Source organism: Dendropsophus ebraccatus, chromosome 5, assembly GCF_027789765.1.
Source record: "Dendropsophus ebraccatus isolate aDenEbr1 chromosome 5, aDenEbr1.pat, whole genome shotgun sequence".
In the NCBI taxonomy this organism is placed as follows: Eukaryota; Metazoa; Chordata; class Amphibia; order Anura; family Hylidae; genus Dendropsophus; species Dendropsophus ebraccatus.
Genome location: NC_091458.1, coordinates 135,213,497 through 135,227,020, shown reverse-complemented (window position 1 = coordinate 135,227,020; position 13,524 = coordinate 135,213,497). Strand labels below are relative to the sequence as shown.

General features: G+C 42.0%; 1 protein-coding gene across 4 annotated transcripts in view; it reads left to right on the top strand.

Annotated features, from left to right (window-relative positions):
- The window catches only part of SPOCD1 (SPOC domain containing 1), a 75,821-nt gene that overhangs the window by 14,369 nt on the left and 47,928 nt on the right, over positions 1–13,524 (top strand). For all 4 annotated transcript variants that reach the window (XR_011363202.1, XM_069971326.1, XM_069971327.1 and 1 more), the window contains 2 exons: positions 1,182–1,307; positions 6,232–6,343. Coding sequence is in view for 3 of the 4 variants with exons in the window: in XM_069971326.1 (XP_069827427.1) it covers positions 1,182–1,307; positions 6,232–6,343 (238 nt within the window). In the remaining variant the exon portion in view is untranslated. The remainder of the gene's footprint in view (positions 1–1,181; positions 1,308–6,231; positions 6,344–13,524) is intronic.

The window sequence follows — 13,524 nt, the reverse complement described above, 5'->3', positions numbered from 1 at the left end:
GCCCAGGGATAGACCAGCGCCATGCGCAGATACTGGTCCAAAAAAGGACCGCGGCAACGGCATCTCCGCACTGGCGCTGGTCTATTAATGTAAAAAACTTAAAGCGATGTACCAGATGGTACATTCGCTTTAAGATTTCATTGTTTTGACAGCGGTCATGCTTTCAGGTTGGCTTTAAAGGGGTATTCCCATCTGGGCTTTTATCTCCTATTGATGGGAGTGGAGATAATGGGGTGAACATGGGTGGTAAGACCACTAGGACCCCCACTGATCTCAAGAACGGGGATGCAGTGAATGGAGAGTTCAGCTGAAAGTTCAGTGCTTGTCCCCGGCCTCATAGAGAATGAATGGAGGGGTTGGCGATTGCATTCGATTGCTGTGTGATTGTATTCTCTGAATCAGTGGGGATTCCCCAGTGGTCTGACCCCTGTCCCCTATGCATAGGGGATAACAAGCGCAAATGGAATTACTTTGAAATCAGGACTTGTAACTAACCCAAAAAAGAGGTTGAAGTTAAATTGCTTAGAGTGCCCTCTTTTTGTAGTCTCCTAATATGCCCTACTGTTCTCAAGATATATGGGTTTATAATTTAACTATTCAGTTAATAGTCAGATGGGTGGGAACTTAATTTTAATAATGGGAGTGATGGGAGTAATCATACAGTGAGGGGGTATGAATGCTTTATGCTGAGAGGTGTGTGTGCCCAGTACATACCCCCTGACATCTCATTTTTGGGTTTGGCTATACATTCTCCTTGAAGGCTTAGTAACAAGTTGGGGCTTATTCCTACGTCCCGTATATTACGGAGGCTACAGACTGGTAATCCCTGTAATGGAGTGTTTCCCCACCTGGCATGATGTATCAATATCATGCAGGGAGCGGGGAAACTGCTTGACTCTCTGCAGCACTGTAGTGACAGTTTCCCCGCTCCCAGCTTGATATGGATACACCATGCCAGGTGGGGAAACACTCCATTACAGGGCCTACCCGTCTGTAGCCTCCATAATATACGGGATGTGGAAATAAGCCCTTACAGAATGCCAGGGAACCTATCCTTCCCCTTCTGGTTGCGCTTGCAGCTACTTTCACGCCTGCATATGTCCCAGTCGGCCTTTTATTTGTACTATAGACCAGTTTCCAACTTTTAATGCTTTTTTTCTCTTTTTTTTGTCTCTCTACAGAGAAAAGAACATGAATCGTGTGCACTGTTGGGATCCTGGAATCCAGACACCAAGAAAGTGGAGACGCTGGATGAGTTAGAGAGTACTTCTAAGCAGACAGAATTGGACCCGCAGATTTTAATACAAGTAAATATATTGTGTTGGGGATCATTCTAATTTGTATGGACTCTTTTGATTTCCCCTGTGGTGCCGGCTCATACTGGAGTGTCAGGACCTCAATATTAATAAACCTACCCCAGGGCTTTCCTGTACATAAATGACTCTGAATTGTCTCTTGTTCGAGATGAAAGCATTATTTGACACAAATATATTTTATCATTCCTGGTTTGCAAAATTGGCTCTTGCAGGGATGGATTCCAGAACTAACGCTATTAGGGATTTGTTGTATATGAAATACTCCAATACGTTAAGCTCTCCTGTATTAGGTATGGATATGGTATGTAATAGAGTAAGGCTAGGTTCACATCTAAAGCTAGCCCTATTCTTGTGGTATATACTGGCAGACCAGCCAAGCAATATGCCAGTGTATACCACAGTTTACATTTGCTGGACCCAATCACTAGATGAACTATAGTCTAAAAGTAACTACTGTATTTTCCTGCATATAAGACTACTTTTTAGCTCAGAAAAATCTTAACAAAAGTCAGGGGTCGTCTTATACGCCGGACGTCGTTTTGTAGGACGGGTGCTGAAACACTTCAGAACTGGACTGGAGAATCTGCGGTTGCCGCATACAGTGGGTGGAGGCTGAAAAACGGCCACATCCCTGCTCTGTGCGGCTACTGTATGAAGGGCAAAGCAAGATACGGTAGACAGGGCCGTATTTACTACTAGGGACCCATGGTCCAGTGCCTAGGGCAGCACCTTGCAGGGGGGCAGCACCAGGGAGCAGGGGGGAAGGAAACTTTTTTTTTTTTTTTTTTTTGCAGCTGAGAATCTTTTGGTATAAAAGGACCCTTAGGCTATGTTCACACAATGTGAGAGACCGGCCGTTCTGTGACCCTGGCCGGACCACGGAACGGCCGGTCTCTGTACGGATCATCCCGGATCATCTTTTGGCCGCATCAGAACCTCCCACAGCACACAATGAAGCAAGCGGCCGGAAACATGGTTTCCTACAGCCGCAATTCATTGAATTGCATCCGCAGAAAACTGACATGTCAGTTATTTGCGGCCCCGTACAGGATCCTGGCCGGAGCGTATTTGATGTGTATACGCTCCGCTCCGGGATCCCACAGAAGGTAAGGCTATGTCCACACCGCACAAAGTGAACATAGCCTTAGGGTGTGTTTACACAGAAAGATTTATCTGACAGACTTTGGAAGCCAAAGCCAGGAATGGATTTGAAAAGAGGATAGATCCCAGTCTTTCCTTTATGACCTGTTCTCTGTTTATAGTCTGTTCCTGGCTTTGGCTTCAAAGATCTGTCAGATAAATCTGTCTGTATAATTAGACCATTAGACTCTTCCAACTGTTCTGTGTAAACAATCCCACCCCACCCCATAAGACACCATTTTTTTTGTGCAATTTTGTCTTGTCTCATATAGGTTTCATTGTGTAAAATCTGTGGATAAGACCTTGCATACACAGTGCTGCAGAGTGTTTAATCCCTTGAAATTTGCTTTGTGCATCGATACGTTATGTTTCTAAGCTGCACCTTACAAATCCCTGATTCACCCTGAGCTTTAATAGAGAATTAAGGTGAATTTGCACAAGATGAAGCAGATACAATTGTAATAAAACATATGTGCTACAGTGCTGTGCTTTCACACACCACAAATTTCTATTTAATAAGATATAAAAATGATGCATCCGGTGTGGGCGGCACGAGTTATATTTATAAGAGGCTAATGGTAAGGTTTACAGTGTAGAATTAACTGGCCATGGATGTTCTCCCTCCAAATTTGACATTTTAACTAAGCATGACATTAGCACACGCTGCATTTTACTATTTATATTCCAAGATAACCTTGTTTTTAAAGCACCTCAATTTATCACTATACTATATGCATTCGGCATCAGTGTACTATTATATTCCATTCATGTTCCTTAATCTGCTGTGTTGTTGCCTTATATGTATCATTAAAAAAAAAATAATTAATGTGACGTTTTGACTGCATTTGGACAGTTGTAATTAATCATTACTATGTGTTGTTTGTGCTGTTTAAGGCTATGTTCACACTACGTAAAACTACGGCCGTAGTTCTCGCCGCAGAACTACGGCCGTAGTTTTGAGGGTTGGAACATAGCCTTATTTGCAATGGGATCCCGGCCGGAGCGTATACACATTGTATGCGCTCCGGCCAGGATCCCATGCGGCGCCAGAAAAAACTGACATGTTAGTTTTCTGCGTCCGGAATTCAGTAAATTCCGGCCGCAGAAAGACCTGTTAGTTCACACAGTGAAGCGAGCGGCTCCGGCCGCTCGCTTCACTGTGCGCTATGGGAAGCTCTGATGCGGGCGCGCGCTGATGCGCCCGCTTTAGAGTTCCGCGGCCGGAAAGATCATCAGGCCTGTACTTAAGTACCGGCTGAGATGATCCGGCCAGGTGTCACGGTACGGCCGGTCTCATACGTCGTGTGAACATAGCCTAATAGTGTAGTTTTGGGGTGCATAATCTTAAAATGTATTGGGGGTGGATGCAAAAAAAAAAAATCATGACTACTTTCCATGTTATAATTTAAAGGGGTACTCCAGCAAAAATATTTTTTTTTTCAAAACACCTGGTTTCAAAAAGTGATATAGATTTGTAATTTGCTTCTATTTAAAAATCGCCAGTCTTCCAGTACTTGTCAGCTGCTGTCTGTCTTGTGGTAGTGTATTCTTTCCAGTCTGACATTTGGCTCTCTGCTGCCACCTCTGTCCGTGTCAGGAACTATATTTCCTGCAGGACATACAGCAGTTGATAAGTATGGGAAGACTTGAGATTTTTGAATAGAAGTAAATTACAAATTTATATAACTTTCTGAAACCAGTTGATTTAAAAGAAATTTTTTTTTGCCAGAGTACCCTTTAATTCTGCAGATTCAGACTATGTTTACACACCAGAAATTGAGGAGAAAATACAGCCGTACTTTAATAATTATGGCTGTAAACAAAGAGCATGATCGTTATATACAGACGTAATTATCAAAATGTTGTCCTTATTTTCCCCTTATTCTTACAGTAGGTGAACGTGCCCTCAAATTGTAATGTTTACAGGGATATTAAAGTTCACACACAATAAAAAAAAGAGAAAAAAAAGGAAAAGAAAATACAGTCGTAATAAAAACTATTGGCGTATTGGGCAAAAACAGGTCATAAATGATGAGCCTGTTCATTATTTGGGCAGTGGTAATCAATTGTGGTGGTTATTCTTTAAGTGTGCACACTGATGGCCACTTTCTCTTTGATCTCAAGGGAATTCAAAATTACAGCCGTATTATACCTTTATTTTAGGCTATGTTCCCACACAGTATTTTTGCTCAGTATTTTGCTCAGTATTTTGCAACCAAAACCAGGAGTGGATTGAAAACACAGAAAGGAGAAAGGAGTTGTTCAGGTCTGGAGCTAATGAATACCCATTTACCAATCCTGTTGTGGTGAGAATTCCTTCAAATAATACGCAGACCGCCCTAACCATTGATTCAATGTGGAAATTTGTTTATGTTTTAAGCAGCTAAAGACCATGAAAAACATGATTCAGAAAATGTTTTTTACAGGTAGAGAAATGCTTGTGGCTGAAACCACTGTCCCCCATGCTCCCCAAGATGGGGCGTCCTCAGGTTTATTGCCTAGGGCAGCAGCAGCTGTTAATTCAGCCCTGCCCATAGTCACTTGAACAAATCCAGAGGCTGCATTAATGCCTGTCATCGAAACCTTTACAGGCAATTTTACACTTCATGGCTATGTCCCCACGACCTCTTTTTTGGCCTTTTCGGACAGACATCATTTGGCGCCAAAATATGGAAGTTTTATGCAAATTACAGAGGTAGTATCCCAAGGACAAAATGGGAATACATACATGATGAATCTACATAAATATGAGTACATTTATAACTACATAATATTACTTACACTGAGCCACAGACTATATCTTGGCCCAGAGCTGAATTCATAATGATGCTGCCTCAGAGCTCAAAATACATACATACATAAATACATTACGCTGTTCATTATGCAGTGATGACATGCCATGTCCACACACGGCTTTATCACATAACAAGTTTACCAACTTTACCAGTTGTTTTCAAAGGTAGAAATCCAGGGAGGGCAGGCGCTGGTGGGAATATAAATATAAAGTGATACTTACCTGTCCCGGTGCCCACACAACACTGCATCACTGTCAGCCTCTGATCTCTTGAATCCTGGATCCATGACACCACAGAAACTACCTGCTCAGCTGGTTGGCTGAGCAGGAATTTCTGAGTGGCATTGGGACATTGCAGGATCGGAGATACAGGAGACTATGAGCGGTGTCTCTGCAGGGGCACTGGGACAGGTAAGTATCACTTTATTATTTTCCTACCACCACTGCTCTTCCCGGATTTTTAACTTTCCTTGGAGTAACCCTTTAAACTCACATACTCAAGAGTAATGAAAATTCCGCTGCTGGTATGTAAACCCATTGAACTTTCATTTTCAAACCTGTCTTCTGATAAAGCCGTGTGTGGACATGAAGTCTACTCAGAAGGCTAGTCATTTTGCTATTTTAGTGGAATTATCATCACTGCATGATAAACAGCGTAATATATTTATGTATGTATCCTGAGCTCTGAAGCAGCATCATTATGAATTCAGCTCTGGGCTAAGATGTTGGCTGTGGCTCAGTGTAAGTAATACTATGGAGTTATAAATGTACTCATATTTATGTAGAATTACCCTGTATTTTTTCCCATTTTGTCCTTGAGATATATCTTCACATAGAAGTGGTTTTATGCACTATTTTTTTTTTATCTTTTTAGCCTTTTGTCCAATTGCAAAACAGTTATTGTATAGGTAGGCTGTGCAAATATATCTACAAAAAGTCATTTTCTCCTATAATGTGTTATGGTTCATGGTCTCTCATCAGGATGTATCTGATAGTGATGATGTCATATATGTTTCCGGAGAAGATGGAAAACTACCACAGAGCATAGTGCTAATTGACACAACAGGGTCAACTGACAACGAGCAAGTATCAGGTAATCCAACAAGTTATACTGCGTTTACACAAAGTGATAATTCGCCCAATCGATCGTTTAACGATTTTGAAGCAACGATTTGGTTTTTATAACGATCAGCGTTTAGACGAATAAATCGTTAGAAAATTCGTAAGAAAAATTGTTATTGCGATCGTTTGTAAGATCGCTTAAGCCCATCTTTTACATAGAGTGAATCTTTGAACGACTGTTTACATAAAGCGATCTGCGTATTTTTACCGAACGACGATTTGAGAACATGTTAAAAGATCAAAATGAACGATTTTTCACTCATTGCTTGATCGTTTACAGTGTTTACACAAAACGATTATCGCTCAAATGCGATCGTTATTGCTAAATTTAGAGCGATAATCGTTTTGTGTAAACGCAGCATAAGTTCAGCCCCTATTACAGAGGAAGCAAGGGAGCGCCGACCTGTCAGGTTAGTGCTTGCTTGTTCCTCATTCCCCAATCGCTGCTGGCACTATTATACGTGCCGACAGCGAGCGGGTGAATCCGGGGAGCCCTTTGGAGATAGGAACGGTCTTCTGCCACCACTCCTATTATAAGGAACAATGGCAGCAGATTGTTGCTATCCTCCTCGTTTGTACTTTACCAAAGATAACAATCATGGCCAACGTAATGGCCGATAATCGCTTACTGTTATAGGGCCTTTCCTCTTATAGTATAGCAGTGTACACAGAGTGTAATTGTAATTAAAGTGGAACTCCAATGACAATCAAATCAACAAAGTTATATAGATTTGTATTTGACTTCTATTTAAAAATCTCAAGTTTTCCAATACTTATCAGCCGCTGTGTGTTCTGCAGGAAATGGTGTATTCTATCCAGTCTGATACAGTGCTCTCTGCTGCCACCTCTGTCCTTGACAGGAACTGTAACAAATCCTTATGGGAAATTTCTTCTGCTTTGGACAGTCCCTGTCACGCACACAGGTGTCAGCAGAGAGCACTGTGTCAAATTGCAAAGAATACACCACTTCCTGCAGGACATACAGCAGCTTATAAGTGCTGGGAGATTTTTTAAATAGAAGTTATTTACAAATCTATATAACTTTCTGAAACCAGTTGAATTGAAAGGATTTTTTTTTTGCCGAGTACCCTTTTAAATTGAAGCAAGATATAGACAAGAAGAAATGAGAAATATAGTTGCGGGGAAGAAGTGTTCTCTTCCCAATGTAGCTTTGTTTACAGTGCGGAAGGTGGTCAATTTAGTCATATTTCTCAAATTGTGCATAAAATGAGATAAAAGGAAATCAACAGCTGGAAAATGGAAAGAACTGTTCATTCCGGCCATGGTTAGTATGCAGCTTTCTGGGCTTCTTTTGACCTTTTGCAAGCAGCTAAGCTTATTTGGTTCAGTCCACTAAAGCAATTTCAGGGTCCATAGCCTCCCCCGTAGGCCAATGTCACATTAGGGTAATAAAGGCTAATATAGTGCTGCTATATATCAGTGTGTCCCAGCATGATCAGCTAGGTGCATGTAATAGATCCTGTTCTATTGGTCCTGTATCCAGAATGATTTGCTGCCATATTCTCACCCTCTGCAGGTGTCTTTGTCAGGTTGTCAAATGGTACCCATTTTTTGTCTTTCTGCTTGTAATCACTCTTGACTTTCATGATAAAAGGGGAACTATCAGCAGGTTACACGAATCTAACCTGCTGATAGTCCCCTAAAGTGCCCAGGACAATGAGGAGCAAGGTATGTGTGTTACCTTCCTCCTCGGCAACGGTCCAGCACTGTTAGTCAGAGTAATCTTTGCTCCGGTGCACTGTTAGGAGCACTGCCACGTCATTGGCCTGCTCCTTCTAATGATAATCAATGGAGGGGGCGGGCAATGATGCGGTAGTGCTCCTAACAGTGCGAAGATTACCCTGACTAACCAGCGCCGAGGAGGAAGGTAACACACATACAGTACCTTCCTCCTCAGCGTCCCTGGCGGTTTAGAAGGCTGTCAGCAGGTTTGATTAGTCGAACCTGCTAATAGTTCCCCTCTAATTTGAGCAGATAATGAGGTTTAATGGACTTTTTTAAATAAGAAAATGGGGTGGCGACCTGAAGACAAAAGAATGGCTGTAGAGCGGGGCGGGCTGAGGCTGTGTGGGGCGGGCAGAGACCACTGTCTGTGACTTGGGACCATGACTACTTAGCAATTTGAAATGCCCACATGACTATTTGGCCCTCATTAACATTGAGCGCGGGATGCATATATTTGGGAACTGTGCTGGGTGATGTGTCAGCATGTCTCCATAGCATTATAGACATTTTCTTTAGTGATTAGTTCCCCTTTAAAGGGAATCAGCAAGTTAGACGAATCTAACCTGCTGATAACCCCCTATAGCGCCAGGGACACTGAGAAGGAAGGTATGACTCTAACCTTCCTTCTTAACGCCAACCCTACGCTGTTAGACGGCTTAATCTTCGTCAGGGAGCAATTTCAGGAGCACTGTCCCGCCCACGCAGAGTCATCCAGCCCATTCGCCCCATTGATTATCATTAGAAGGAGCGGTCTGGATGACTCTGTGGGGACTCTGCGCCCCTTCAGCGTCCCGGGCGCTATAAGGGGCTATTAGCAGGTTAGATTTGGCTTCCTGCACTGATGAACCTCTGACCCGCACACCGTAGTCCTGCAATTTGCCGGCAGCCCCAGAACAGAGGTTGGAGGTTACCAGTGCAGGAGCTGATCAGGCACAAATGTCCCATGTTCTGGTCCTTAACACTTGCAGTTCTGCAGCATATAAGCTTCTCACTTACACGCTGCAAGACTGAAAGAGTTAAAGACAAGGCCCCATGAGGGATGCGCCGGCACGCCCCCTACCCCACTCCAGGTGCTGTGACTATGCAAGAGCACTCACAGGGCTTGGAGGATAAGAGGAAGCTGAGAAATGGTGCTGAAGCCAGGTGAGTATGTGTATTTTAACAAAAGGTGGGGGGACACCTACAGGGGGATAACCTACATTTGGAGGTGTTTAGCACAGGGGGTATTGCCTACACAGGGGAGATTACTTACAGGGTATGTTGTTTACTACAGGGGTATTGCCTGTCAGGAGGCAGGGGCTTACTTACAGGGGGATTGCCTGAAGATTGAGAATTTCCTTAAGAGGGGATTTCATAGAGGGGCGATGGAAGGGGGGGGGGGAGAAGATGGGGCTTACCCACATGGGGATCGACTACAGAGGAGGTTAATTGCCTACAGAGGGATGATTACCTACAGGGGAGGGTGTTTACTATCGGGGGATTGTGTATGGGAGGCTTACTACTAGATAGATTGCAACCTAGGGGATACTACTTACTGAGTGAGGTGGGAGGCTACCTACATGGAAGCACATGGAGGACCCATTTACTATATAGAGGTACAGATGGGCCTAACTACTATATGTGGCTCATCCACTATTTGGCAAATATTGGGCATAACTGCTTATGTGGGGGGCACTGTTACTATGTTAGGCAATACAGTTTCTGCCTCAAACACCATTAACATAGTACCAGAGATGCCTGCAAAGTAAAAAAAATTCTATTTAGTGAAAAAAAAAAAGAAAATCGAGATTTAAATCGAGAATCGCCCTAATGTAGACTAACAAGATTTAGTGCCACTATGCTCAGAATGGCAGGCCCTACATCTGTACATGTACTGCAATGGTTTTTGAAATGTTGAAATAAACTTTTGCTAATCTTAGACTTTTTCTCGATGCCGGACTGAAATCTCCGGCTTCTACATCCACACTTGGTAGCGGGAATTCACAATTACCTTTTCATTACTATTTTTTATCTTGAGAACTGAAGACTCTCAGTACTAGGCTAGCTAGTTGTGCTCTTTGCCCTTAAACATACCCGTCTCTGGTGCCTCGAATCTCATAATCTTTCTTTTTTTTATCTTTTTATTTCTTTGTTATGAAGAATGTAAACAGGCATAGCACAGACAGATGACCCAAAAACCATAAGCAATAAAGGCAGGAACAATAAACTAAAAACAGGAGCAGAAGTGATATCATCAGAATGACATATTGACCCAATCCTCTGCAGAGAGACTCATAATAAGACTATAAGGAGAAATCATCTGGTCTTTATGAAAAACATTCCTGCCAAGCAAACCTGTTTGCTTTCTTGGAAGATTTAAAGGGAACTCATCCCCAAGACAATGCTATCTTATCATGTTATAGAGCAGGAAGAACTGAGCAGATTGATATATATCTTTGTGGGAAAAATTGTGTATAACTTGTAATTTGTTGGCTAAAATCCCTGCTCATTTAGTGTTAAGGAGTCCAGTGGGCGTTGTCACTCAATGGACGGGACTCTTTAGCATGGAAACATCAGAGACTTCAAAAAATAATTTACAAATGTATACTAAATCTTTTCTCATAAAGATATATATCAATCCGCTCAGTTCTTCCTACTGTATAACATGATGTTGATACCTTAGGTAGCATTTTCATGGTGAAAGGTTCCCTTTAAGTCAACTGTAGATTTTGTGCCTTGCAAAATGGTATTGTAAAACCAGAAAAAAAGCCTAAATGATCAAATGCAGGGTTCTGTGGTAAAACACCACTTCACTGTTCTGTAACGCTTAGATAGGCATACAAAGTGGCAATAGTATTTGTCTGTAGTTTCAGAGGGATTTGGAGCAGGCATCATTAGGTGGATTTTAGTGCAGGAAAATACACACTTTAAACTTTCTCTGTTGTTAAGATTCCCTCACACACTTATGCCCTGATACTATGTTTTTATGTGTGCAGCCTTGTAGCTTCAGTTATGGCTGTAATGTATCTTTGCAAACAGCCACATCAGAAAAGCTATTGTAACGTAACCCTATCGAGAATTCTAAAACTTTGCTTGTGTTAACCCTTTAATGGGGTTTTATACTTTTACCTATTTTCTTTTGAGTGATGAATGTTGTGTTGTGTGCTGTATAATTCCTGACTTCTAGAACCAGGATAGCTTGGGCTCTCCCTTCATGTTAGCTGTTTTTGTAATCTTGTCCACCAAAACTAATTTACTGGTCCACCCTAGAAGTGATTAGACTTTGATGCAAAAGGGGCCTACTTGTGTCCCAATACTCACAACCGAGTGGGAGTGGGGTTATGTATCAGGGGGGTTTGGTGATCTCTTCACTAGGAGGCGCCCCTTGGCAACAGGTTTCCTTCCCTGAAGGGATATCTGGCTATTCCCATGTTCTGAGACTCGTAACTGAGGCTCCTCGGATCCCTTTCTGGCATATTAAAATTTTATAGGGAGCAATGTATTAATGGAGACTCTTTAATGAGTACTTCATTGGATTTTGTTTACTCCCTGAGCTCAGTGATTGTTGTGAGTTGTTGTTCTCCTTTGGCCAGAGGAAACACCCAGATGACCAGTTGACATACAGCGTTGAATCTTATCAAAGTTTGTTTGCAGAGTATACCGGGCAGGGATGTAGGCAGTAGTGTTTGGGAAGTGTATTAAAGGAGAAGTCCAGCGAAATTGGCAAATAACTGAATTGGCTGTACATATTTTAGGCTGTAAAATGTATACAATCATCTGAAAAATCGCTTGTACGCTAACAAACGGGGCTAATAGAGTCCTTAAAGGAGAAGTCCGGCGAAAATGTTTATTAAAGTATTGTATTTCCCCCTCAAAAGTTATACAAATCACCAATATACACTTATTATGGGAAATGCTTATAAAGTGCCTTTTTCCCTGCACTTACTACTGCATCAAGGCTTCACTTCCTGGATAACATGGTGATGTCACTTCCTGGATTACATGGTGATGTCACTTCCTGGATAACATGGTGATGTCACGTCCCGACTCCCAGAGCTGTGCGGGCTGAGGCTGCTGGAGAGGATGATGGCAGAGGGATGCTCAGTGTCCCTCCAGTGCCCTGTGTCCCTCAGTGTCCCTCTGCCATCATCCTCTCCAGCAGCCACAGCCTGCACAGCTCTGGGAGTCGGGACGTAACATCACCATGTTATCCAGGAAGTGACATCACCATGTTATCCAGGAAGTGACATCACCATGTTATCCAGGAAGTAACATCACCATGGTATCCAGGAAGTGACATCACCATGTTATCCAGGAAGTGAAGCCTTGATGCAGTAGTAAGTGCAGAGAAAAAAGCACTTTATAAGAATTTTTTCCATAAGAAGTGTATATTGGTGATTTGTATAACTTTTGGGGGGCAATACAATACTTTTTCGCCGGACTTCCCTTTGAGGACCAGGCCCAAAATGACCCAGTGGACCGCGCAAATTTTGATCTTAGTGTTTTAGTTTTTCCCTCCTCCCCTTCTAAGAGCTCCAGCACTTTCACTTTTCTATCTACAAGCCATGTAAGTGCTTGTTTGTTACAGGAATAGTTGTACTTTGTAGTGGCGTCATTCACTTTACCATAACATGTTTGATGGAATCCCAAATATATTATTTATGAAGATATAAATAGGTGAAATCATAAAAAATAATGCAATATGGTAACGTTTGGGGGGTTCCTGTGTCTACGTAATGCACTATATGGTAAAAGCGACATTCATATTATTCTATAGGTCAGTGCGAACACAACCATATGCAGGTTACACAGATTCTCTAATGTTATATATGTATTTTTTTTATGAAATCCTTTTTTTTGGCAATTAAATATTAATAAAATGGGCCTATTGTGACACTTATAACAGTTTTATTTTTTCACCTACGGGGCTGTAAGGGGTGTCATTTTTTCCGCCATGATCTCTAGTTTTTATTAATACCATATTTGTGAAGATCGGACGTTTTGATCACTTTTTATTGATTTTTTTTAATATATAATGTAACATAAAATCGGTAATCCGCGCACTTTTTTCCCTCTTTTCGTGTACGTCGTTAACCGATCACAATGACGCTTGTTATATTTTAATAGATCGGACAATTACGCACGCTACGGTATATTATATGTTTATCTATTTATTTATTTTTATATGTTTTTTTTATATAATGGGATAGGGGGGGTTATTTCAACTTTTATTGGGGGAGGGGTTTTGGGGTAGTGTAATAGTGTTTTGAACTTTTTTTTTTTACACATTTGAAGTCCCTTTGGGGGACTTTTACATTCACTAGTTTGATTTCTACACTGATGATTGCTATGCCATAGGCATAGCATTGACCAGTGTTATCGGCGCTCTGCTCATTGAGCCTGCCTGTGCAGGCTTAGTGCAGCAGA